This window comes from Equus quagga, unplaced genomic scaffold (assembly GCF_021613505.1).
Source record: "Equus quagga isolate Etosha38 unplaced genomic scaffold, UCLA_HA_Equagga_1.0 HiC_scaffold_41_RagTag, whole genome shotgun sequence".
In the NCBI taxonomy this organism is placed as follows: domain Eukaryota; kingdom Metazoa; phylum Chordata; class Mammalia; order Perissodactyla; family Equidae; genus Equus; species Equus quagga.
In genome coordinates, this window is record NW_025793725.1 from 240,044 (window position 1) to 265,063 (window position 25,020).

At 42.9% G+C, this 25,020-nt stretch overlaps 1 protein-coding gene across 5 annotated transcripts in view; it reads right to left on the reverse strand.

Annotated features, from left to right (window-relative positions):
- The window catches only part of LOC124232267 (F-box-like/WD repeat-containing protein TBL1X), a 130,721-nt gene that overhangs the window by 29,191 nt on the left and 76,510 nt on the right, over positions 1-25,020 (reverse strand). For 3 of the 5 annotated variants that reach the window (XM_046649230.1, XM_046649231.1, XM_046649232.1), the window contains exon 4: positions 2,516-2,661. The exons of 1 other annotated variant lie outside the window; for it this stretch is intronic. In XM_046649230.1, the coding sequence (XP_046505186.1) occupies positions 2,516-2,661 (146 nt within the window). Of the gene's footprint in view, positions 1-2,515; positions 2,662-5,443; positions 5,802-25,020 lie in introns of those variants that run through there. One more of the 5 variants, XM_046649229.1, reaches the window with a different exon arrangement.

A 25,020-nucleotide genomic window follows, 5' to 3' on the forward strand; every position in this document is an offset into this window, starting at 1 on the left:
TGGGAGTGGGGGGAGGCCAGGGTGAGACCCAATATTTGGTAAATACCCAACTGAATTGGGGCATTAGGCACATCTGAACCTTTCTACTTGGTTTCATGACAAAAAGTGCTATCTCTGATGCAGGGGTTCTCAGAGGTGGGGCGATGGGGGTTGGGGATTTTGGCCCCTCACAGGCTTTGGCAATGTCTAGAGACATTTTTGGTTGTCACAAATGGGGAAGTACTGCTGGCACCTAGTGGGCAGAGACCAGGGATGCTGCTCAACATTCTACAGTGCACCACGGGTGGCCCCTCCAATAAAAAACCATCTGGTCCCCGAATGTGAAGAGTGCCAAGACTGAGAAACCCTGCCCAGATGCTGGGACAAGTGTGGGAAGTCTCTGGAATAACTACCTTTCGTGTGGAAGAGGTAGCTCTTCAGAAACCTCAAGCCCAAATTAGAGACTCCTGCACAAATCAGGATTTGATTCCTAGGACATCTGTCCATCTGATTTCATAAAACACACATTTGCTGCCATTTGAAATGACTTTTTTGGTTCAGGGCATAGACTAAATATAGCCATGATATACTGACAACAGCATCATTTAGTTCTGATTCATATTTTCTGAATTTCTTTGATTTTCTGGTTTCTCTCTAGAATGAAAACAAATTCCATACTCCCTAAAAAAATACAGGAGAAGGTTTTTCCTTAAAAAGCGCTCCAAATATTAGAGTCACACGGAATTCAGTGCCTCCAGGTTGTGTCTTTTGCATGTGTAAACACATTTTTGTACGTTCTGAACTTGAATTACTTCAGAAATTATGAAGAACTGAAAGACATACGTTTCAGCTGAAGAACATTTAAACGAAATATCATCACCCAAGCTGACGTCTGGTTACACTATTTGAAAATAAGGAAACAATAGAAAACAGTAGCAATCATGTAGCTCATCAGCCACTGTCACCTCCTGGGTCCGACTACGGAGTGGCCAATGTTGACCAACTGTCAGCACACTTCCATGTCACCTTCCTTCTTCATATATTCATGTCCCAAAAGGATGATCACTTTGTACAAAGTAGTAAGTGACCAGAGTAACAACATCTCCTAGCCTGAACTCTGAAAGCATACTGTCTCACTTTTAACAACAGCAAATCTAAATGACTGATGAGAGCACCTTCCATTCTCTTTCAGAGACAATGGAATTTGCATTGCTGAGGAAGAGAAGGTATGGTGGGGAATGGGGAAGGAGGGCAGGGAAGTCAAATCACAGCATCACATCATCTGAGAACTGGCAGTGGGCTTCTGGAGGCCTGTACTCCTATCCCCACACTTTGTGGTCTGGAAAGGGGCCAGGTGGGACCTCAAAGAGCTGGTGAAAGAGCCCTGGGCATCCAGTATAAGATGACAAAAGAGGAGATAACTGATGTCAGGGAAGAAAGAGCAGAGAGTTAAATATTATGAACAAGACAGGTTTGTAAGGATGAAATTAGGTCAAGGGAGGACCAGAAGGAGGAAATCCTGGAAGGATTCAAGGAAAAGTGCCTGAGGGTGGTGTGACCTGCAGAGTGGGTCTTTTGAGGAAATTTGGTGGTACAGAGGGCATGCAAGGGCATTTGATGGCTTCAGCCGTGCAGGAGAGATTCTGATGGAATACAGGGAAGGTAGGCAGAATGGCATGCCTGGATCGAGGCGGGAGAAAGGAGAGATGAAGGAGGAGCTGGAAAGTGCAGAGTAAACATCAGGGACTCAGAGGATCTCTGAGAGAAAGGTCACAGAGATCACGTGGAGCCCTGGGCATCTTGACAGGAGAATCCCAAGAGCAAAACAGGAGGGAGCATCAGGGGAGCTATTTTAAACCTAAATAAGCTACTTTAAAAATTGGCGTAAAATTGGACCAACTTCTTGTTGTGCCCTAATCTAAAAAGAGAGAGGGGATATAAGCAAATCAGTGTGATTTTAATTTATAATTAGTGTTCCACTCTCCCCTATACCAGCTCTATAATGAGCGCAATAGTAAGACCACAACTTGAAATCCTCTTGAACACAACAGTTGCTGTCTCTCTTTCCTTGATTCGCTGGTTGTGCCCTCTGTAGGAGTCACAAGAAATTCAGATTCTACTTGAATGTGTCACGGGGTCCCTCTTTCACCAACCTGCTCAGAGAAATCAAGGGGAGCACTTTCTGTACATGTGCAAGGGAAACACCTGCTCTGAAGTACAAAGCAGCTGAAAACTGCTGTGTCTTTCACATTTGGCAACATATTATGATACTGTGATGATCGATCAACCGCCGGCAATTCTGCACATGTCTATGGAAAACAGAGTCACGCACGGGGCATCAAAAGCTTGTTCTGTGTGTATCGACATCAGTACCAAGCCCTAATTGGATAAATATAAACATAAAGTTAAAAAACAAATGCTCCAACTTACTGTCAAAGACCTCAGAGAACTGCATGTTAGATCTGCATGTGTTACCCAAGCTATCCCACGTTCCCTGGGGGCTGGCTGGCTTGTAGGGTTCTGGGGGTGCATGTACCTCATTGATGCTGATCTCGGCCTCCACATACTGCAGGCCCTTCTGCAGGATGGAGATGAGGGCAGCTGGTGGCACTAGCGTCCCATTGATGTTGGACTGGCTGATGTGGCTCTCGATACCGAATGTGAATGCTGAGTGGGAAAAACCTGCAGAAGGAGAGGGAAGCCAGGGCTCTGTGAGGGCTAAATGGAACAGCAGAAGGCGTAGCCACTGACCCTGAAAAGTGGCACCACCGATTTCAAACATGCCTAACTAGGAGGGCAGACATCACTGTGGGACAGCTGGCTTCTGATGTGGGGTGAAGCGGGCAGTAAAGGACAGGGAGAGAGGGAGGGATGCAGACTGAGGAAGGGCTCTGCTTGTATGGGGCAGAAACACAGCTTTAAGCATAGAGCTTTTTAGCATTATTAAAAGCAAAAGAGAGGACGGATTGTGCACTGGTTACATGTTTCTGTTCAGAAATCTGACTCCAGGCCATCTCCCTGGCTTCGCACCACTCTCCAGAAGCTCATTGCTTAGGTCTCTCTGCGTCCCCAGACCAGCTGCGCACACACAGTGCACTTTTTTCTGCCCAAGAAGATTGCAGTCGGCAAATGCCAGGCTCCGAGTGCTTCCAGCACATGGGGACAAATGAATCTCACAACCAAACATTCAAAGAAAAAGGCTACTCTGGATCGATCAGTGTGGCCTGGAGTCATCTTAATGACAAATTGGAAATTTCCCCTTGGCGAAGAAATGTTGGCTTCTCTTGTTGTCCCAACACTCTCACTGACTGCCTCCATAGGATGCTGCTGATAACAGAATGCTTTGTGATTTAAAGGTTTGTATCCACACCACACAGATAAGGCGCGGATTAAGGCGCCTCAATAACTACTGTGAGTAGAAAAAACAGCAACAGGACAAGCAGGGAAGAAGGCACTGGGGGTCCACATGGAGGTCCAAGGGCAACAGGGAACCTGCACCAGCCCTTCCTCAAGGAGAGTAAGGGCTACCCCACTGCTGTGGGGCCGGGACGCTGCAGGTGTTTTCTGCAAAGAGAAAACCCAGTCTGGCGGTTTATCATCACCTTGGTTGGTCCAGGGTGGCCAGAGGTGCCCAGGAGCTTGGCATCCTTGGGGGGTGGAGGCCAAGGGGAGCTCTGGGGACCCATGTGAGTGATACACACCCCCATACTCAGCTCCCTGACTAGAGGCGGGGTGGGGGCAAAGGCATTCCCAGGGTGTAGCTCTGAACTCTCTCACTGTTTATATTTTCCACTGATCAGGCACAGAAGAAGGAAGCAGGACTTCTGAGTGAACACTATTAACTCCCTTGCTAGGATGTTCTGCCCACTGCCAACAGCGATGCTCTTTTGCAGGCGTAGAATCCAGTTACTCCACAAGACTGAACCTTTCTGACCTTTCTCAGCATGACTACCTTGGAAGAGGTTCCTTTCTGCTCTCTGTCAGCTCCTTTGCTTGTGGGGGTCCTGGGAATCCTGTTCCCAAGGTGTATCTCCCATGAGCACCTTCCCACCTCCCTTATCCTACATGCTGGTAGGCTGCCCAGGGCTCCCAGGGGGGGTCCCTGTACCCTGCCTCGGTAGCCTGCACACTGCCTCCCACACTCATGTACCTAGAATGCCACCTACATCAGCCAAATGGTGGCAGCGAATGGGCCCCAGCTCCCAGCAGATACAACATTACTAGCACTCTGCCTCTTGTTATCAAAGTACAACCAGACTGCAATAAATGAAATGCTCACCAGATAGGAATGTTCCTCCAGGGAAGGAGATTTCTGTGTCTGCATTCTCCTTCTCTTTTCTCTCTCCTCCTCAATCCATCCCCTGTTCATTCCTCACTGCCCGATTATGAAGAATATATAAAATGTTGCTTATTTCATAGAGTAATAGGGTAGCTGCTATTAAGTGGACAATCAATTGCACACAGTCGTATTACTTCTTTACAAAACTGGAGCTACCCAAATTAGACTGCATAGGAGAGCCGCGCAGAGGCATGGCTCCTGTTCTGTGAAGCACAGAAGCAAAGGCTCTTTCTAACAGCCTTACCTCTTCCTTCTAACTTGTTTTCTCTCTCCACTCTCCTTTCCCCTACCCACTTCTGCCAAAACAGAACAACCCACTCCTGTGTTAACAAATGACCCTGTTCCCTGGGTCACTGCCAGACCATAATCTGATCTCCATGCTGTTACTACCTAGATTTCTGGCAAGGTGTAGACTAGAAAAACCCTGGGTCAACAGACAGAGCAGGCCCAAGTAGATTCTTAGCCTGACTCCCCATCTCATGGAATCTTTGTATATATTCTAGCCACAGTGGTTCCTTGATTTCTCCCTCCTAAGAATTCATAACTAAGCATGGCTGAAGACCCAACTCAGCCGGCCCCTGCCTTCTCTTCCATTTGTGTCTCAACCAGCTGATGGGAGAGAACACCGGATTGTGAGTGCCACTTCTGATCTTCCTAGTATCTTTAAATGCAGGACCATGCCCATTGCAGTAAAAATAACAGCCAGCCCTTACACAGTGCCTACTCTCGGCCAGGCAGTGCTCCAAGAACTTCCATGAATTCATGTAGGTCTCCTGGAAACCCTCCGCACTCAATCCTTCATTGCTCCTTTCCCCTTTACAGGTCAGGTCCAAGATGTCGCGAGGGTAACTGACAGACCCCAGCACTCTGCTCGCAGGGCTGGGGCAGAGATTCAACTCAGGCAGTGGGCCACCACTCTTAGCCTACCACGACACTCCACCTAGAAATGTCTACTGAATGCTACAGAGAGAGCACAGCATTAACTGCTGATGAGCGCTTCTGACAAATAAATCTCAGTGACCAATGGAGCAACTGTGGCAGAGAAGTCAAGATTTTGGCATATGTCTTCGTTTGTTTGGGTTGCTATATCGAAATACCACAGACTGAGAAGCACAGGCAACATACATTTCTTTCTCACAGCTCTGGAGGCTGGGAAGTCCACCATCAAGGTGCCGGCTGAATTGATGTCTGCTGAGGGCCCACTGCCTGGTCCACAGATGGCCATCTTTTTCTTGGGTCTTCACATGGCGGAAGGGGTGAGGGAGCTCTCTGGGGTCTCTTTCATCAGGGCCCTAATCCCATTCATGAAGACTTTGCCCTCTGCCTAATCACCTCACAAAGGCCCCACCTCCAAATTCCCTCACATTGCAGATTAGGTTTTGATATATGAATTTTCGGGGGACACAAACATTTAGTCTACAGCAGTATATTTCACTCACTCACTCACTCACTCATTCATTCATTCAGTCCCTCAAGCAACACAGGGCCTCAGAATTGCTACTGAAGGCCCATGAAACAGAGCAGATTCCGACCATACTACCTCCTTTAACCAAACCTGGGAGCTCTGTGTCCAGTAGCTCCATCTTCACAGTACGTGTTCAGAGTTGGTGCTGTTCTTGTTTTAGACACGAGAAGCATAAGTACTGGAGAAATTGGATGACCTATCTAAGATTCATACATATGATGAGATGCTGAACTAGAATTTCAACTCGAGACTATAGGATTCCAGGATTCATCTTTTTACCCTACACTCTAAGACTCACAAGCATAGGAACCAAATTCTTAAATTCTCTGGTGGATGCCAACTCCTTTCCCACTTGCACTTCCAGTAGCTCTGATCAGCAGCAGCCACAGATACAGCACAGGTAACTTGCAAAAAACAGGGTGAAAACCCACTTGTAACCCAAGTCTTGAATATGTCCTTGATTTCTTTCTGTATCCAAGTGTTTAAATGTTGAGTATATGGTTTGGTTGAGTAATTTTCTTACCTCGCTACATGGAGTCTTCAATGTAGACTCCATTTCTAGAACATGTTCATGACAACATTCAGTTAAGGCTTGTTGAAAGAAGGAGATGGAGCAGGGAAGATGAACTAAGGGCATGAGAGTTGCAGTCTTCGGCAAATAGAGCTGAAAGCAAAATGCTGGAACAAATTTCCCCCAGTGAAGCAAAATGATGACTAAGCAGGATAAAGCTATATAGGGACTATGAGCTTGAACATCCCTGATTACAACCTGGGTCCTCTATTGGAGGTGACAGTAAACCATGACTGAAAAGTAGATATCTTTGTAAACACTTGCTGTAATGTGCCCTATCACTGTTGAAAGGAGTTCTCCTATTCGTTTAAATTTATATTAGTTGCATTTCTTTGGATGGATCTATCCATGCCCTCTAAATAAACAGTTTGTCATTCCATTTGTTTCTAAGACTTTCTTCTTGATTTCTGACCAATCTGATTTCATGAAGGCAAATGGGAAGGTGGGGTGGAGAAAAGCTCAAGAGCAGTCAGGAGCACTGGGTTCTGTCGTCGTTCTGTCATGAATGAGTAAGTGCCTGGGCCAGGTCACTTCACATATGGGCCTCCATTTCCTTTTCTATGGCGTGGGGATAAAAAGTACCTCAAGTAGCCGATGGAAGAACTAGATGAGAGAGGAGCAGGACTGCAGACACTTCTGACTCTCGAGAGAAGACCATGAACAAGCAGAAACATCACTTTTTCAGGTTTCCTTGTTCATGCAATGAGGACACTGGAAGAAATACTTGCTAGGATACTTTCTAGATCTGACATTCATTCACTGTGGACCGGGGAGATGCCCAGCCTATGTAAGCAAGGCCTGCTTGGGCACTTCCTCTTAGACCATGGTTGCTGGAGCTCTGCCATGTGCCCAGGTGTTGTGTAAGGTGCCATCTGGGAAGACAGGCATCCCTAGGCAGGAGGATGCCTCTCTTCTGAGGCTGGCCTGGCCTCCACCACCACCACCAACACTGCACCCCTGCCAACTGGAGTCCAAGGATAATGAGCATATTCATTTGCAGTTTGCCAGACTGTTATGACTTCTGTGCCTTATGCCTCTTCAGGTTTCCCGCAGCTTTCAACAGCCCTGTTTTGCCCAATAGGACAACAATAGGAACAAAGAACAGAATGTCAATAACCAAGATGGGAATGTTTAGGACTGCCTCAATTTCAGGTGTGGAAATTGTTAAAAATGAGGAAAATAAAGAGCTTGGTGTACCTTGATGAAAGATCCAAGTGAGGGCAAAGCGTTAGTTCCCTAGTGTCTACTGCTCGGCCAGCCTGAGGCCACTAATGAAGCCAGCAGGCTTGCCACCTACTTTGTAAGAGGTATCCCTGATGAATCTCTCAATAGCAGGGTTTCTCAACTGCGACATGACTGATCTTTGGGCCAGATCATTCTTCATCTGGGGTAAGGGGGCACTGTCTTGTACAGTGTAGGATATTTAGCAGATATTTATCCCTGGCTCCCACCCACTAGATGTCAATAGCACCCTTAGTTGTGACAACCAAAAATGTCTCCAGATATGGCCTAACTGACCCCACTATGATTGAGAACCAAAGACCCAGAGGAACTAAACCCACAAAAGGATGCTAGCCACAGGTCTACTCTATTCACATTTCTGCTTGATTTATAAACATGATGGTGGATTGTTGCCACTGAAAATCAAGTCACCCTCTACGTGCAATTGGTCACAGAATTCAGATAGCACTGAGTAATGGGGAATAATGAGATGAGGTGGAAATATTACTAGGGAGCAAAAAAGGCATAATCATGATACGCTGGGAAAGGCTTAAAACAAGGACTATATTTTATACAAAGCATGGCTAGATCTTCAAGAGTAAAGTCCTGTCCATTTGGAATGAAAGGTGCTACAATCTTAAGACAGAAGAAAACAGCTGTACATAAATTTGTCTCACCAAACTAACCAATGAAAATAGCTTGAAAAGAAACCAAGTACATGCCTTCTTTTTTTTGCAATTATGACACTGCTAAAACATACCTCTTTCCCAGTAGCTTCACAAATCATATAAGTTATACAACTTATATATATTTATGTGTGTGTGTATATATATACGTGTGTCTATATATATATGTGTGTGTGTGTCTGTGCATTAACATATATCCACACACAGAGAAAGCATCATGCCTCCAAGATCCCCTCTTTCATTTCTTTCTGCCATGGACTGAATATTTGTGTCTCCCCAAAATTCATATGTTGAAACCCACTTCCTAAGGTGACAGTATTAGGAGGTAGGACCTTTGAGAGGTGATTAAATTATGAAGGAGAAATCTTCATGAATGAGATTAGTGTCCTCATATAAAAGAGACACCAGAGAATTTCTCTGCCCTCTTCTCCCATGTGAAGCTACATCAAAAAGACGGCCACCCATGAACCAGGCAGCAGGCCCTCACTAGACACTAACTCTGCTAGCACCTTGATCTTGGACTTCTTGGGATCCAGAAATAAACGCTGTTTATCAGCACCCCAGTCTATGGTGTTTTGTTATAGCAGCTTGAAGGCACTAAGACACTCTTCTGTGACTATGTCTGATAATGGTAATAACAGCAGCAGCTGACATTCAGTGAGTGCTTCATGGAGTGCAACAGCACATGAACTTCACAGGTGCTACTCGATGTAACACAAAGCCATCACAGTAACTTTGCTGATTCACCACAAGGAGCCTAGTGTTCTTCGTTTCAAAAGCACTCAAGAGCCCTGCAGGCCAGGACAGGAATCTTCGCCTGCACAGGCCCTCGAAGCCTCTCACAGCCTGTTCTAAGCCTGTGCTATCACTCACTACCTCCCCAGGGTGGGTCTGCTTGCAGCACATACCAGCTTTCCTATGGGATGACTCTGCCTATTCTGGTCTCTCGGTCTAGAACAGTGGCTTGTGGTTCTCAAGCAAGGGCGATTCTGTCTCCCAGAGGAAGACATTCAGTGGTGAGAACATTTAAGATCTACTCCCGCAGCAACTGTCAAGTATACAATACTTGCAAGTATTGTATGTAAGTATTGCTAATTATAGTTTCCATGCTAGTACATTATAATCTATATGTTTCTGCTGTAATAACCTGTGAATGTAACAGTTACTGAGTCCTGTGAATCCTTCTTGTGAATTACAGCCTAATGGTGGTCTTGGGGAGTCCAACATACCACCACAAATGCCCTGCTTACACCTGTGGGAAAATACTAAGACACAAGACATTACTGTTTTACACGATTTTAAAGTCCTTTCACCCTCTAGTAATATGGACAGATTATCTAGGTCTTCCTCATTTATTACTTGATGAAGCTAATATTTTCCTTTATTATTTCTAAAGCAAAGCCTACCATTACCTCAAAGAAATGTTTGTCTTTACTGTTTCATAAAGATTCTCTTTTTAAACAGGGACACGCATTAGCAATGTAAAAGAGCCTCTGCAATCAAAACATATTTTTAGGGACTCAGCTGAACAATAGGCCCTGAATTTTTGCTCAAATTAAGATAACCGAACCATTAAAATTATTTCCTAAATCCAGGGAACGTGTCTTGCATAGGAAGGCATTCCACTTCTAGGAAACACACTGGAGCCTACTGGGTAATTTGTCAGCTACTGGGATCACAGTGTGCAAAGCCATTTAATCATTTTTGTAGATGTAATTATCCACAAATATTAAGAGTAACATCCTTTTCATGGTTATCTACCCTCCTGACTGGGAACCAAAAAAAAAAAAAATGAGATCAAAAGTCTGTTACTCCCAATTATTTTATTATCTGCTGGAGAAAGCCTTTGGGAGACTCTCCACTTCCTTGCGGAAAAAACACCCTGGAAAAATTTAATAAAAATGGAGACTGCATTTTGCTCACTGTTAATGTCTACTTGAGTTCTGCAGTGGAAGGAATCAAAATGCAGCCCAAGAAGAGGATAAAGGGTGAAGAAATGAGAATCCCCATTAAAATTTCACTTACCTACAAAAACTAGTTGGGAAAAAAAACATGCCACAAGTAAAGTGTCTGATCAGTGGTTCTGAACTGGGGTTGATTTTGTCCTCCAGGAGACATTTGGCAAAGTCTGCAGATAGTTTGGTTGTCAGAACAGAGTGAAGGAGAGTGTTATTGGCATGTAGTGGGTGCAGGCCAGCAATGCCACTCAACACTCTACATCACAGGACAGCATCCCAAACGTTAGCTCCAAACGTTGAGAGCGCCAAGGGTAAGAAACCTGGGCTGAAAGCCTTTAGATAATGCATTTTTTCTTGGCCATTCAGAATATCCTGGATTAAGACCATCACACCTGCCACCTCTCTCAGGCTGACCACAAATATGTCATAGATTCTCTAGAGCTAAGTTTCCTAAGGGGATATTTTTAAAACATTTTAAGACTCACTTGAAAAGGAGAAAGAAGCCATGCATAGACTTTCATCCCCCCAGTAAAAATGCAGCCTGCCCAGTGACTATGGTCCCAACCAAAGGCAGAATTGCTTCTTGAAATAATTACCCATGAGGAGCCAGCCAGGTAGGCAAGGCATACAATGCCCAGCCGAGTTTGCAGAATTCCCGAGGCTGCAAAAATTCAACTTATGTGTATGACACCTGCTGTCCATCTTCAGAGGAGTTTTCATTGTTCTTCTGTTTCCAAAATCCTCCAAGGTTTGTATGGCCATTCATTTCTAAGTTAATATGGCTATGACTTGAATCCATTGTACAAAAGAACATCTCCATCAAAATCTAGGCCCAGACTATGGCCAACAACCTGCAAAACTTAATTAAAAGGTCTCGGCTGCCTTTGTATTACCGATCAGTCTCTTTCACTCTCTCACACATACATACAAGCTCTGTCAACAATGCAAGCCCCAAATCATATTTTTGGTTTAATTTTTTTATTTTTATTTTCTTGGTGAGGAAGATTGTTGCTGAGCTAACATCTGTTACCAATTTTCCTCTATTTTGTATGTGGGATGCTGCCACAGCATGGCTGATGAGTGAAATGGGTCCGCGCTCAGGATTCAAACCCAGACCACTCAAGTGGAGTATGTGGAACTTTAACCACTTGGACATGGGACTGGCCCCTAGTTTATTTTTGATTTAATAATTTCAAAATTATTATCATAGGAATAGGAAGTTGCAAAAATAGCGGAGTCCACTGTATGCTTCCCAGCCTATCAAAGGTGATATCTTATCTTGCTGTTGCACAATATCAAAACTAAGAAGCTGACATCTAGTTGAGTGGTCACCCATAGTTGTAAACCTTAAGACTGCAAACCTCTAGTTGTCATCATTTCTGACCTGCACGTGTGTGAGCACATAATCTATGAATATATAATTTTATCTTACAAGTACATGTGTGCAATCACCTTCACATCAAGATAGAGAACTCTCCCATCAGCACAAATAACTCCCCCAAACTCACCCTCTGCAGTTACACCCAGCCCACCTCAACCCCTGGTGGCCATCTCCGCAGTCTTGTCATTTTAAGAGTCTTTAAGAAATGGAACCATACAGTCTATGGCCTTTTGACATCAGCTAGTTTTAGCCAGCACATTCTCTGGAGACTTATCCAGGTTGTGGCGTGTATCTATACTTCATTCCTTTCTGCTGCTGAGTGGGGCTCCAGAGGATGGATGGAGTACCGTGTGTGCTGCCAATCACCCAGTGAGTAGTTTTGGGAAGTTTTCAGTATGCTGCTGCTACAAAAAAAGCTGCCATTTCTGTATTATTTCAAAAAGTAAGCAGATTTTGTCAGACACAAATCTAGCTTACAAATGACCCTGTGTGTGCCAACGACTTGCCCCAATAGTACAGTTCTATTAAAAAGCCCTTAAATGTACAGTCGTCCCCCATACTCCATAGAACACATTTTAAGACCCCCAGTGGATGTCTGAAACAATGGATAGTACCAAACCCTGTAAATGTTTTTTTCTATATAAACAGACCTACGATCAAGTTTAATTTAAAAACTATGCACAATGAGAGAATATCTGAATTGCCAGCACCACTATTCTTGTGCTTTTGGGCTAGTACAAAGTAAAATAAGGATTACTTGCACAAAAGCACTGGATACTGTAACAGTTGATCTGATAACGGAGGCAGCTACTGAGTGACTCTTGTGTGGGTGACCCCTACAGCATGGATCCACTGTACAAAGGGCTGAGTAACATCACCAGTGGGATGGCATGAGATTTCATCAGGCTACTCAGAACGGCTCACCATTTAAAACTTATGAATTGTTTATTTCTAGACTTTTCCATTTAATGTCTTCAGACTGAGGTTGACTGTAGATAACTGAAACCGTTGATAAGTGGAGACTACTATAGACTACTGTGGAATTCAGGTGGCTCCTTCTTTTCTTTTTGATACTCGTTTTCGAAACTCAAAAATAAACTATTCATGAAACTTCTTACCATAATACTGTGACTTAAATAAAAAATGTGGTAAAATAGAGGTGATGTCAGCATCATGGCAGAGTGAGCTTGCCCAGCACTCTCTCCCCTCCAAAGTACAACCAAAAGGAGCAAGCGCATTCCAACAAAAAAATCCTAATAGAACAGAAATCATCAGAAACCTACAGCAGCCAAAGGACAGAGGGCGGAGAGGCTAGAGCCACCCTCAGAGGAGCTGGAATGGAGTAAGAGAGAAGTTTGCTCCCTCCCCTAGAGACTGGGATCGCTGCCTGGGTGAGGGAAGGAGCAGAGGAGGGGCCACACGCCTGTGGGATTGTCCAGGACTCCCACCGCCTGTGCAGCGGAAACCCTCTAACGGGGTAAAGCTTTTGCATGGGGGGACCCCATCAAGCCAAGGCCCCAGAAAATCAGAGAGTGAGAGCACATCAAAATACAGGTCTGCATGCGAGAGAAAGTGCCCTGCCTCCCATAACAGGAGCTGTGTGCTCCCATGGCAGCTGAAGGCGGAGGGCTCAGAAGGCATGGCTCACGACCCCCATCAAGCGGTGACAGGCTGTAACTGCAACCGAATTATGCGTAAAAACCATTCTCGTACCATCCAGCAAATTATAAACACTCCAGACCAGAAGGAAAACAATAAAAACAGAGCAGTATGTCCTGAGGACCTGGAAATAGGTAAACTAAGTGACAATGAATTCAGAATAGCGATGGTAAAAAAACTCAATGAGGTAAAGGGAAATATAGAGAAACAAGTCAACAAGTTCTTGAGTTATTTCTCAAAACAGATTGAAACTATAGAGAAAAATCAATCAGAAATACGAGAAATGAAAAATACAACGGATCAGATAAAACAGAATACGGATTCCCTGAATGCCTGTGTAGACACCATAGAGGAGCAAATTAGCATAATCAAAGATAGACAGGTTGAATGCTCCAGACAGAGGAAAAAAGAGAACTAAGAATTAAAAAAACAAAGAAAATCTCTGAGAAATAGCTGACTCAATGAGAAAATGCAACTTAAGAATCATCGGAATTCCTGAGGGTGTGGAAAAGGAAAATGGAGCAGAAAGTATGCTCAACGAAATAACAGAAGAGAACTTCCCTAGGGATTCAGAGAGAAATGTGTGTGGAGGAAGCTTTCAGATGTCCTAGATACGTCAATGTAAAACGACCTACTCCAAGGCATATAGTAGTAAAACTGGGAAAAATGAATGACAAAGAAAGAATACTCAGGGCAGCAAGGCAGAAGAGAATAACCTGCAAAGGAACCCCTATCAGACTTTCAGTGGATTTCTCTACAGAAATCTTACTAGGAGAGATTGGAATGACATATACAAAACTTTAAAGGATAAAAGTCTTCAGCCAAGAATACTCTATCCAGCAAAAATATCCTTCAGATATGAGAGAGAAATTAAATCTTTTCCAGACAAAAAAAAAAAGCTGAGGGACTTCATAGCCGCAAGACCTGCACGACAAGAAATCACCAAGAAGGTCTTCATACCTGAAAAAAAGAGAAAAAGGGAGAAAGGGGTCACAAACCACAGAGAAGGGAGACAGATAGAATTTGAATAGGATAGCAAATATTCAACTATAGCATTAGGATAAAGGGAAGGAAATTACCAAAGACAATCTTATCAATCTAACCATAAACTCACAACAGAAGTTGGAATAAGAGATGAAAATAATAATTTAGGAGGGGAAGAGGAAAGGGACTGAATCAGTTTAGACTAAAGAAATAAGATGCCAGCAGAAAATGGACTATGTTATACAGGAGATTCTCAATACAAACTTCAGGGTAGGCAGTAAACTAAAAAACAGAACAGAGACACAAAAAACAAATAAGGAAAAATCTAAGAAACCCAGCATAAGACATTGCAGAAGTCAATAGGAAGGCCAAAACACAGAGGATGAGAAACAAAGGAAATGCAGGAAAAGTGGAAAACGTGTGACAGAATGACAGCATTAAGCCCTCATGAATCAATAATCACCCTCAATGTGAACGGATTGAGCTCTCCAGTAAAAAGACACAGAGTGGGAAGATGGTTTAAAGAACAAGATCCAACAATTTCTTGCCTCCAGGAAACACACCTCAGCTACAACAACAAACACAGGCTGAGAGGGAAGTGGTGGAAAACAATACTCCAAGCTAATAGCAAACAAAAGAAAGCAGGTGTTGCAATGCTTATCTCAGACAAAACAGACTTCAAGATAAAGCAGGTAAAGAGAGACATCTACGGCCAATATATAATGATCAAAGGGACACTTCATCAGGAAGAAATAACACTTATAAATATCTATGCACCCAACACAGGAGCACCAAGGTTCATAAAGCAACTATTAACAAACCTAAAAGATGATATCAAAAATAACACAATAATAGTAGGGGACCTCAACACCCCAGTCACATCAATGGACAGATCATCTAGACAGTAAATCAACAAGGAAACAGTGGAGCTAAATGAAAAGCTAAAACAGTTGGACTTAATAGACATATACAGAACACTTCATCCAAAAACAGCAGAATACACATTCTTCTCAAGTGCACATGGAACATTCTCAAGGATAGACCATATGTTGGGAAACAAGGCAAGCCTCTATGAATTTAAAAAAATTGAAATAATAACAAGCATCTTCTCCGATCATAATGCTATAAAGCTAGAAATTAATTACAAGTAAAAAGCTGAGAAAGGCACAAAGATGTGGAGGCTAACGTGTTGAACAAGCAATGGATCATTGAAGAAATTAAAGAAGAAATAAAAAAATACCTGGAGAGAAGTAAAAAATGATAACATGACATACCAACACATATGGGATACAGCAAAAGCTGTATTAAGAGGAAAATTCATTGCAATACAGGCACACCTAAGAAACAAGAAAAATCCTAAATAAGCAATCTTAAACTACACCTAACTGAATTACAGAAAGAAAACAAAGCCCAAAGTCAGAAGAAGGAGAGAAATAATAAAAATCAGAGCAGAAATAAATGTTATTGAAACAAAAAAGGCAGTTGAAAGGATAAATGAAACAAACAGCTGGCTCTTTGAGAAGATAAATAAAATTGACAAACCCCTAGCCAGACTTACAAAGAAAAACAGAGAGAAAGCTCAAATAAACAAAATCAGAAATGAAAGAGGAGAAATAACAGCAGACTCCGCAGAAATACAACAGGTTATAAGAGAATACTACAAAAAACTATATGCTAACAAAATGGATAACCTAGAGGAAATGGATAAATTCTTGGACTGCTACAATCTCCCAAAGCTCACTCAAGAAGCAGCAGACAATTAGAACAGACGAATCACAAGGAAAGAGATTGAAACAGCATTCAAAAGCATCCCAAAGAATAAAACCCCAGGACCAGATGGCTTCCCTGAGGAATTCCACCAAACTATGAGAGAGAATTTAATACCTATCCTTTTCAAGCTATTCCAAAAAATTAGGTAGGATGGAACACTTCCTAATACATTCTATGAGGCCAACATCACACTGATACCAAAGCCTGACAAGGACAGCACGAAAAAGGAGAACTACAGGCCAATATCACTGATGAACACAGATGCAAAAATTCTCAACAAAATTTTGGCAACCAGAATTCAGCAATTCATCAAAAGGATGATACGTCATGATCAAGTGGGATTCATACCAGGGACACAGGGATGGTTCAACATCCGCAAATCAATCAACGTGATATACCACATCAACAAACTGAGGAATAAAAACCACATGATCATCTCAATAGATGCAGAGAAAGCATTTGATGGGATCCAACAGCGATTTATGATAAAAACTCTGAACAAAATGTGGATAGAAGGGAACTACCTCAACATAATAAAGGCCATATAAGACAAACCCACAGCCAACATCATACTCAACACGCAAAAACTGAGCATCATCATCCTGAAAACAGGAATGAGACAAGGATGCCTTCTATCACCACTCTTATCAACGTAGTACTGGAGGTTTTAGCCAGAGCAATTAGGCAAGAGAAGGGAATAAAAGGAATCCAAATAGGGAGGGAAGAAGTGAAATTCTCGCTGTTTGCAGACGACATGATCTTATATATAGAAAACCCCAAAGAATCCATTGGAAAACTTTTAGAAGTAATCAACAACTCCAGCAAAGTTGCAGGGTATAAAATCAATTTACATAAATCAGTAGCATTTCTAGACTCTAATAACAAACTAACAGAAAAAGAACTCAAGAACACAATACCATTCACAGTAGCAACAAAAAGAATAAAATACCTTCAGGTGAATTTAACTAAGGAAATGAAAGACCTACACAATGAAAATTCCAAGGATTTTCTGAAAGAAATGGATGACGACATAAAGAGATGGAAAGACATTCCATGCACATGGATTGGAAGAACAAACATAGTTAAAATATCCATTCTACCTAAAGCAATCTACAGATTCAACGCGATCCCAATCAGAATCCCAATGACATTCTTTACACAAATAGAAGAAAGAATCTTAAAACTCATATGGGGCAACAAAAGACCCTGAATTGCTAAAGCAACCCTGAGAAAAAAGAACAAAGCTAGAGGCATGACAATCCCAGACTTGAAGGCATACTACAAAGCTACAGTTATCAAAACAGCATGGCAGAGGTACAAAATCAGGTGCACAGATCAATGGAACAGAACTGAAAGCCCAGAAATAAAACCACACATCTATGGACAGCTTATCTTTGACAAAGGAGCTGAGGGCATACAGTGGGGAAAAGAAAGTCTCTTCAACAAACGGTGCTGGGAAAACTGGAAAGCCACAGGTAAAAGAATGAAAATTGACCACTGTTTTTCACCATTCACCAAAATAAACTCAAAATAGATCACGGACCTAAAGATTAGACCTGAAACAATAAGTCTTCTAGAAGTGAACATAGGCAGTAGACTCTTTGACATCAGTATCAAAAGGATCTTTTGGGACACCATAGCTCCTCAGACAAGGGAAACAATAGAAAGAATAAACAAATGGTACTTTATCAGACTAAAGAGCTTTTTCAAGGCAAGGGAAAACAGGATTGAAACACAGAAACAACTTACTAGTTGGGCAAAAATATTTACAAGTTATATATCTGACAAAGGGTTAATCTCCATAATATATGAAGAACTCACACAGCTCAACAACAAAAAATCAAACTGGATCAAAAAACGGGCAGGGGACATGAACAGACATTTCTCCAAAGAAGATACATGGATGGCTAATAGACACATGAAAAGATCTTCATCATCACTGATCATCAGGGAAATGCAAATCAAAACTACATTAAGATATCACCTTACACCTGTTAGAATGGCAAAAATAATCAAAACAAAAAGTAACAAATGTTGGAGAAGTTGTGGAGAAAAAAGGAACCCTCATACACTGTTGGTGGGAATGCAAACTGGTGCAGCCACTACGGAAAACAGTATGGAGATTCATCAAAAAATTAAAAATAGAGATACCATATGACCCAGTCATCCCACTACTGGGTATCTATCCAAAGAACTTGAAGTCAGCAATTCCAAAAGTCCTATGCACCCCTATGTTCATCGCAGCATTATTTACAATAGCCAAGACATGGAAGCAACCTAAGTGCCCAGCAGCAGATGACTGGACAAAGAAGATGTGGTATATATATACAATGGAATACTACTCAGCCATAAAATAGAACAAAATCGTCTCATTGCAACAACATGGATGGACCTTGAGGGTATTATGTTACCGAAATAAGCCAGATAGAGAAGGACAATCTCTGTATGACTCCACTCATATGTGGAAGTTGAACATGTAGACAAAGAGAACACATTCCTGGCTACCAGGGGAAGGGGGGTTGGGAGGTGGGCACAAAGGGTGAAGGGGTGCACCTACAAAACGACTGACAGACAATAATGTACAACTGAAATTTCACAAGATTGTAACCTATCATAAACTCAATAAAAAACTTCTAAAAAAGGCAAAAAAAATTGTGGTAAAATATATATGACATAAATGTACCATTTTAACCATTTTTCAGTGTACAGTTCAATGGCATTCAGTAAATTCGTATTGTTATACAACCATCACCACCATCCAGCTCCAGAAATTTTCACCTTCCCAAATTGAAGCAGTGTCTCCAATAAACATTAACTCCCCAGTTTCTCTCCTCCCCAGGCCCTGGCACCCACCATTCTGCCTTTTGTTTTTATGAATCTGAGTCCTCCAGCTACCTCATGTGAGTGGAACCACAGAGTATCTGTCCTTTTGTGTCTGGCTTATTTCACTTAGCATAATATCCTGGAGGTTCATCCATGTTGTAGCCCATGTCAGAATGTCCTTCCTTTTAAGACTGAAAAATATTCCATTGTGTAGTTGGACCACATTTTGTTTATCTATTCATCTGAAGATACACACATGGGTTGTTCTCATTGTGATTTTTTTTTTTGTTCTTTCTTTTTGGTGAGGAAGATTGGCCCTGAGCTAACATCTGTGCCAATCTTCCTCTATTTTGTACATGGGATGCTGCCACAGTATGACTTGATGAGTGGTGTGTAGGGCAGCACCCAGGATTCCAAGCTGGCAAACTCCAGGCTGCCAAAGCAGAGTGTGCCATTTGTATACCACCAGGCCAGCCCCACCAGTGTGATATTTTTAAAGCACATTTCAGTGCCTTCTAAAGGGTGAAGTTCATCTTTGAAGGAAGAGAGCACACTTCTTCCTGAGGCTCTCCAACACATCACCTCTCTTACTATGGCTGGTTACAAATGCAAGATGATGAGCCAGGGTCAGAAATGACACTCAATTCAAACTGTTCAATCTTTAGAGAAGCAGAGATTCTAATAAAATCAAATGAAGAGACTTGCAGAGAGGGGAGGGTAATTTCTGATATAACTGACAGCTCCCCGCTCAGAAGAAAAGGCCTCAAAAAAGTGCTTGCTCCACCGATGGACTGAAATTCCCAGGAACTGCTCTTGAATCCAAACTGGCTGGATTTAAAAAACATGCTCTTTTACAGGCCCCATGTCACCTGGTGCTTTTTCCAAGGGGACCTCTTCATGCTCAGTATAATGTTTCAGTGGAAATAGGTTGGCGGCATCTGTGGCCCCTTGGCAAAGAGGGACCCACCCTCTCAGCCCTGTCCCCATTCCAACGGGGACCTCGCTGGTTCATCTACTACAGCCTGGCTGTCTCTTACCCAAACAGGCTTCCTTCCCCACCAGGTCCCAGGGTGACATGCATGCTTTTTAATCTGCTAGGTAACCTTTCTGGAAAGTAAAACCTTTCAGTGTGTTTAGAACAGAACAACATTCAGTTTTGCGCTTGGGCTTCCTGTGGAGAGAAAATGCTGGGGAGGCCTCTGTACTCACTCTTCCTCTTATGTCCTAACCACAATGACATTACAGAGGCACATCACAGGGCACAAAAGTGTGCCACCTGCCGAGGAAATCTTTATTATTTTTCTTGGCATAGAAGCTCCATGAAATGAATGAGAACGCCATCTAAATTCCATTTTAAACCCTGAAAATCTAGGTACATACTATTTCACTCTCCACCTTATTAGCAAGGATGATACATAATCCAGAACTATGTGTGTATTATGTAATCAAAGAAAACATCCCTAATTCTATCTGGCTAGTCACATGTCCACAGATATCGGCTCTCAGGACAATGGCACCAGTCTTGGGTGTAGTGTCTCATTTTTGAAAACTGCCAGTGCTCCTCTCTGCATAACACATACATTGTGATGTTAATGGAGGCAATAAATATGTATAATAAAGGGGTCTCTAGATTATAAATCATAACAAATCTGAAAACAACTTCCAGGGTATATGGAGTTTTCAGTGATACTTAAAGGTCTTCAAACCCTCACAGAGAAGAAAGAAGTTCATCACCCTGGGGATTTGTGATAGATGATAAATGAATTTTTACTATCTACCATAATGACGAGTCCTTTCTTCATCTAAAATATTTAAAATGACAGCCATTGAGGACATGCAACCTGGAAACACCTCCACACCTGAAAGAACATCAGTGAAACTCGATTTCTCACGTGTTTCTTTCCATTGGCACAAGGGGTCATCAAGTGGTTTTTATAAAGCCTGTTCTTCGTGGTGAGCTGTCAGTCATAAAACTCAAGATGGGGAAATACTTCCCCAGATTTTCAATGACCTCAATAGCTTGGATGTGTCAGCAAATAAGTGTGTCGAAAGTCTCAGCATCTGCTGCACCTAGGGCCCCACATGCAGCAAATCTTCTGTCTCTCTAGGAGCCTCACAGATGAACACAGGTCCTGCCCAGACACCTGATCTTTATCCCTGGAGGGTCAGCCGGGCTGCAGAGTTTTCTATTTTTATGCAGAAAGTTGAAAAGGGGAAAGGTGTGCCAATAACACCTGGACAAAAGTCCCTAATGAAAACTGTGGGCCCATGCAGGTTCACAAACGCTAATTTTAAACCCTAAGAGGAAGTGTAAACTGTCACCAGTATCCTGCAGATTCATCTGCCAGGGCTCATGTTCAGTTACCTACTTTCCAGTATGCCCCACACTAAAGGCACCCAGCAACTCTACAACTCAAATCCCATCTACAAAAGCACTGACGTGCACAAAGTGCCTTGCTGCCCAGAGAGACTGCAAGGGGGGCGCTGGCTTCTGATAAACTTACACCTACACTCACCATATGACTTAGAAATCCTGCACCTAGATATTGACCCTAAGGAAACGAAAACCCACATGCACACAAAAAACCTGTACGCAAATGTTTCTAGTGGCTTCAGTTGTAGTCAAAACCTGGAAATGACTCAAACATCCTCCAACAGGAGACTGGGACAAACCAACTGCCACACATCCTTAAAAGGAAAATGTACTATTTAGCAATAAAGAAGGAAATACCAATGCATGCAACATGACGAATGAATCGCAGATGCACTATGAGGAGTGAAAGATGTCAAATTTTAAAGGTGGCACACTGTAAGTCCCCCTTACATGACATTCTTGTAAAGGCAAAACCACAGGGACAGAAAATAGAGCAGTGGTTGTCAGGGGCTATGGTGGGTGGAGGGGTTGATTATGAGGGGCACGGGGGACTTTTCTGGGGTGCTGGAACTTTTCCATATCCTGATTGTGCTGGTGGTTATGAGACTATAAACATTTGGCAAACATTCCAAGCCTGTAGTCTAAAAAGGGTGAATTTTAGGGCATGAAAATTATACCTTAATTCAAAAAAAATGATTCAAGGAATGAAGGTAGAGCAAGGTGGAGAAGCAGCCATGTCTCACAAGGAAAGGTTAGATCTGTCTTCTTTGAAGTTGCCAGTTGAGACCAACAAGAGACTTGCCATCATTTAACAGCTGTGGAAAATCTGTCCTAAAAACCCCAGACCTTCTCTCCCTTCTATGATAGATTGTGACATTGACACAGCTACACAAGAGACCTTCTCTCTGTCCATCAGTCATGGAGTCAGCCCTGTGTACATGACATAACACAGACACTTGCTTTTTCACGACAAATCAGCAAACCCATTCATTCAGCTCTCTCCCCAGAGACTGGGCACCTGCCGGTGGGTAACCTCCCTGGTGGTGCAAAGGGCCATCCTCCACCAAAGCTAGTGTCCACTAGGTCCCTGCCCAGCTGAATCCAGGAGAAAAGGTTTTCTTTATAATTTGGATTTGGGTATGAACACCCAGAGGAAATATTTAATATGCTCACAGGGCCTCACTTATTAAATTTTCCCACTTTTAATACTGAGTTGAAATGGATGTTGGTCTCCCATGCTATACTCAGAAAGAAGCAGGGACAACAACTCATGACTCATCCAATATTTGGAGGAGCTGCTGGCAGAAGCCTGTGTGGGCTGAAATAAACGCCCAGGGCTCCTTCCCTTGCTTCTTGCCATCTCAGATCCAGAGGCAAGCTTAGGGCTAGGTGGGAAAGATGCCCTGCACAATCTGCCTCTTAAAATCACCCAGACAACACAATTAACCCCCATAAGACAGAGGCCAACAGACTCACCCATCAAAGCCAGATGGTTGTAACTCATGCAAAAACCAACAAGGCCATTTTGACATCAGAGCTAGCAATTCAAGTTTCTTACTGGTTAATTAAAAGCCTTAATTACTAATCAGTGTCATCTTTCATACTATCACAAACTTGCTACTGTGAGATGTCACAAATCAACACTATTGAGTCCTTTTCCAGGCAAGGCCCTTGCTTCAGACAACTAACAATGACAGCAATGAAAATCGCTTCTTCCTTAAACGGTGTGGAATATACAGTTGGGTGAAAGCGGGAGACAAATCTAAGATGGTCTAAATTCTGCCTCTGGGGTCAGAGGAATGAAAGAAGTCCACTTTTGGGATTCTTCCCTGAGTTTGAAAACATGTTGGTACCAACCGTGATATTGGTTCCCCACATTAAACCCAACATATGTAGATCCAAACACTCATTCCCTGCTTACTCCCTGGCTTCCTGGCTCCAGAATCCACTATCCTCCATGGAGACAGACACAGTCAAGGACAAACACCTGGATTCACTATCTCCTCCCTGCAAATAGACACAGGCTGGTGGGAAAGCTGCTGATCAGCAAGGTCACTGGCTCCCTCCTCTCTGCAAGTAGTCTCAAGGCTAAAGACAGGCTGGTGGGAAAGCTCTGACCAGCAAGGCCATATGCTCACCCTCCCCTACCTAAAAACCCCTCCTTTTAGCTTTTCGGTGAATTTGGGATTTCAGTGTTAGCTGCCCTCTCTCCTTGATCAGTGCTGTGCAAAAACAAAATTCCTACTTTCTTCCACCACACCGGATGTCAGAGATTAGCTGGCTGCACAAGGGGTGAGCGAACTCACTTCAGGTTCTGTATCAATGTGACCTGCATTCTCATACCACTTACAGGAAAGTGTCATCCTCAACCCCCTGCCTTCCTGCTATCTGAGATGTAAACATTCCACTGGGGATTCTTTCTTGCTGCCCAAAGCATTCTAACCAATACAACTGATACATGGGAGGCAAGACGAAGGGAGAAGCTGGTGGAGACAGGACTGACAGGAACAAGGTCTGCGGGCTCCAGAGCAGAAGGAGAGGACTCTCACCACAGGCTCAAGTGACTAGGACTAGTAACACCATGTTTCCAGGGCACTGAAGGTGGGGTGTGACGTTCTGGATCTATCCCTGGTCAGCGAGGTAAAGAGGCGATTCACCAGAGAACCAGCTGTGCCCCCACCAGCAAGGTCATCACTGCTCTCCCCTCCATACCCACTTTCTTGTACACACAACATAAGGATCACAAGTGAAGTAAGACTTGGCAACAGAGAACTTCCTGTCAACTTCTAGCAGAGAAAGCCAGATTGGGAGGAGTTGAGGAGCGAATCACCTATTGGAACACAGGTCTTATTTGTAAGGAGTTTGATGGTGCTAAGAGGCAGAGAGAGCAGATGCTTAAAGGGGAAGCAGGAGCAAAACACATGATTTCTTTTTTTTCCTTTTTCAACTAGAAAGGAGACATTAATAGGCTGAGGAGAACATGCTCTTTCTATTTGGTGGGAGCTCAAGGAATATCTGCTTAACCCAAACTTTAGGATTTGAGATAAACATATAAAACAACCCCAAAATGAACACTTAAAACATTGGGCATTTCTTCTCTCCCTTCTTGTTTTGAAAATGTCCTCACGGGGTATTCCAATCAACTCCAGGATACACACAATCACAAGGAGAAAGGGCAATAATCTCTTTCTTAAATACCAACTCAACTTATGGTGTTTCACTGTAAGGATTGACAAATTAGGACTGGAATTGAGGAGATGTTACATAAAATCGACACTGATGAAAATCTATGCATTGCTGTCACCTGGCTCTCCTGCTCAGTTGCCTGTGACATAAACTTTACCAACAAATCTGAGACATGTGTAAACAAACACTAAATAAGGAAGGCTGGCCTTTTTAGGGGAGGGATGGAGATCTCTGTGTTTATTCAAAGAGGCCAGCAATGCTCATGCCCCGGGTTCTGCACAGAAGGTCTTTTCTTCTTTCACACCATTTATCTATCCTTATCTGTTCACAAGCACAGGGACAATAACTGCAGCTTGGGATTTGTTCACACATTTTGAGTGAATTTTTGCCTTCATCCTATCTTTGTGTAGAGGTGTTTCTAAAAGGAAAGAATCTCAAATTCAATGCTAAAAGTTGACAGGGAAGCAAGCTTTAGTACATGGAATTTTCACCTGCAGACATTTCTAAGCATCTGTCAGTTCTGTTACGTGAGAACATCTCCAGGATGTTCTCCTGGAAGGAGATCCAGAAGCCCAGAAAGGCCAGCCTTCCTTATTTAGTGTTTGTTTACATGTGTCTCACATT